Source organism: Austrofundulus limnaeus, unplaced genomic scaffold (assembly GCF_001266775.1).
Source record: "Austrofundulus limnaeus strain Quisiro unplaced genomic scaffold, Austrofundulus_limnaeus-1.0 Scaffold479, whole genome shotgun sequence".
Lineage (NCBI taxonomy): Eukaryota > Metazoa > Chordata > Actinopteri > Cyprinodontiformes > Rivulidae > Austrofundulus > Austrofundulus limnaeus.
In genome coordinates, this window is record NW_013952881.1 from 63,073 (window position 1) to 65,264 (window position 2,192).

Sequence of the window (2,192 nt, forward strand, 5' to 3'; positions counted from 1 at the left end):
GATCCTGAGAAACCTTTACAGGATCCTGAGAGACCTTTTCAGGATCCTGAGAGACCTTTTCAGGATCCTGAGAAACCTTTCCAGGATCCTGAGAAACCTTTTCAGGATCCCAAGAAACCTTTTCAGGATCCTGAGAAACTTTTGCAGGACTCTGAGAAACTTTTGCAAAATCATGAGAAACCTTTGAGGGATCCTGAGGAACCTTTGCAGGATCCTGAGAAACCTTTTCAGGATCTCGAGAAACCTTTTTCAGGATTCTGAGAAATCTTTTCAGGATCCTGAGAAACCTTTACAGGATCCTGAGAGACCTTTTCAGGATCCTGAGAAACCTTTGCAGGATCCTGAGAAACCTTTGAGGGATCCTGAGAAACCTTTGCAGGATCATGAGAGACCTTTGCAGGATCTGAGAAACCTTTTCAGGATCATGAGAGACCTTTGCAGGATCATGAGAGACCTTTGTAGGATCCCGAGAAACCTTTGCAGGATCATGAGAGACCTTTGCAGGATCATGAGAGACCTTTGCAGGATCATGAGAAACCTTTGAGGGATCCTGAGAAACCTTTGAGGGATCCTGAGAGACCTTTGCAGGATCCTGAGAAACCTTTGCAGGATCCCGAGAAACCTTTGCAGGATCCTGAGAAACCTTTGAGGGATCCTGAGAAACCTTTGAGGGATCCTGAGTGACCTTTGCAGGATCCTGAGAAACCTTTGCAGGATCCTGAGAAACCTTTGCAGGATCCTGAGAAACCTTTGCAGGATCCTTAGAAACCTTTGCAGGATCCTTAGAAACCTTTGCAGGATCCTGAGAAACCTTTGCAGGATCCTTAGAAACCTTTTCAGGATCCTGAGAAACCTTTTCAGGATCCTGAGAAATCTTTGCAGGATCCTGAGAAATCTTTGCAAGATCCTGAGAAACCTTTGCAGGATCTTGCAATAGTCCTTATCATTTTATTGACATATTTTCCATATGTCCTCTTACTGGCTTCATAGAAATGCCCCCATAAACGCCTAAATGATCTATTAAAATTCTTCTTGTCCACAACAACGTCTTTGACCCTCGTCTTCTTCTGTTTGAAGCTACTACGGCCTGACCGTGTGGTTCCCGGACATGATCAAGTACCTGCAGAAGCAGGAGTACGCCTCACGCACCAAGGTTTTTGTCAAGGAGAGAGTGGAACACGTCACCTTTAACTTCACACTGGAGAACCAGGTCCACCGTCAGGGCCAGTACTTCAACGACAAGTGGGTCTGAATTTCTTTACAAAGCAGAAATGCTTCATGATTTTATGATTTATAAATGAACTTTAAAGCTGTTTTTTAAACCTCATGGAGCCCTGATGTTTAACAACTCATTTAAATCTCTTTGTCTTTTTGATTTGCAGGTTCATGAACATGAAAATGAAATCGATGGTGTTTGAGGATTCACTGTTTGAGGAATGTTATTTTGAGGATATTACCTCCAGCAGCACCTTCTTCAAGAACTGCACCTTCATCGCCACCCTCTTCTACAACACCGGTAGGAAACACAAACTCACTTTTTTGTGTTCCTGTTGTGACATCATGAATAAAAAAATCTTTGGTTCATTTTGACCTGTGAAGCAGATTTATGTTTCTCCTTGTTCTACTCCTTCTCTCAGATCTTTTTAAGTACCGACTGATCAACTGTAAGCTCATCAACAGCACCTTCCTACACAACAAAGAGGGCTGCCTGCTCAGTGACATCAGTGATGAAAATAATGCCTACATGGTCTACTTTGTCAGTTTCCTGGGCACCCTGGCTGTGTTACCAGGCAACATTGTGTCTGCGCTCCTCATGGACAAGATCGGACGGCTGAGGATGCTAGGTGAGACGGGGCGTGTTGATGTGCTTTAAAATCTAGACTAACTCTTATTTAGTGCCTGAAAAATGGGGTTTGTAAATGTCCTGATGCATCTCAGTAATCCAGGTAAAAAATCAAAAGGAAAAAAATTGTATAATTTTTTTTCCTTTTGCTGTTTGTAAAGTCACACAATCAAAAATTACCACCAATATTTTTGCTTTATTTAGCCTTTTATAAGACAAAAAAATAACTGATTTATTTATCAAAGTCAGTTTTTCACCATATGATTCATACATTTATAAATGTCATAGTTTATAAACTAAATATTTAACTTACAAATTAAATATTTAGTTAACAAACTAAATATTTAAC

The 2,192-nt window shown here is 40.9% G+C and overlaps 1 protein-coding gene across 1 annotated transcript in view; it reads left to right on the forward strand.

Annotated features, from left to right (window-relative positions):
• LOC106529951 (synaptic vesicle glycoprotein 2A) overlaps window positions 1-2,192 on the forward strand; it is a gene marked incomplete at its 5' end in the record, with an annotated part of 23,651 nt that overhangs the window by 8,246 nt on the left and 13,213 nt on the right. Inside the window, 3 exon segments of the mRNA XM_014025486.1 lie at window positions 1,078-1,242; window positions 1,383-1,516; window positions 1,638-1,844. Of these exon segments, the coding sequence (XP_013880940.1) occupies window positions 1,078-1,242; window positions 1,383-1,516; window positions 1,638-1,844 (506 nt within the window).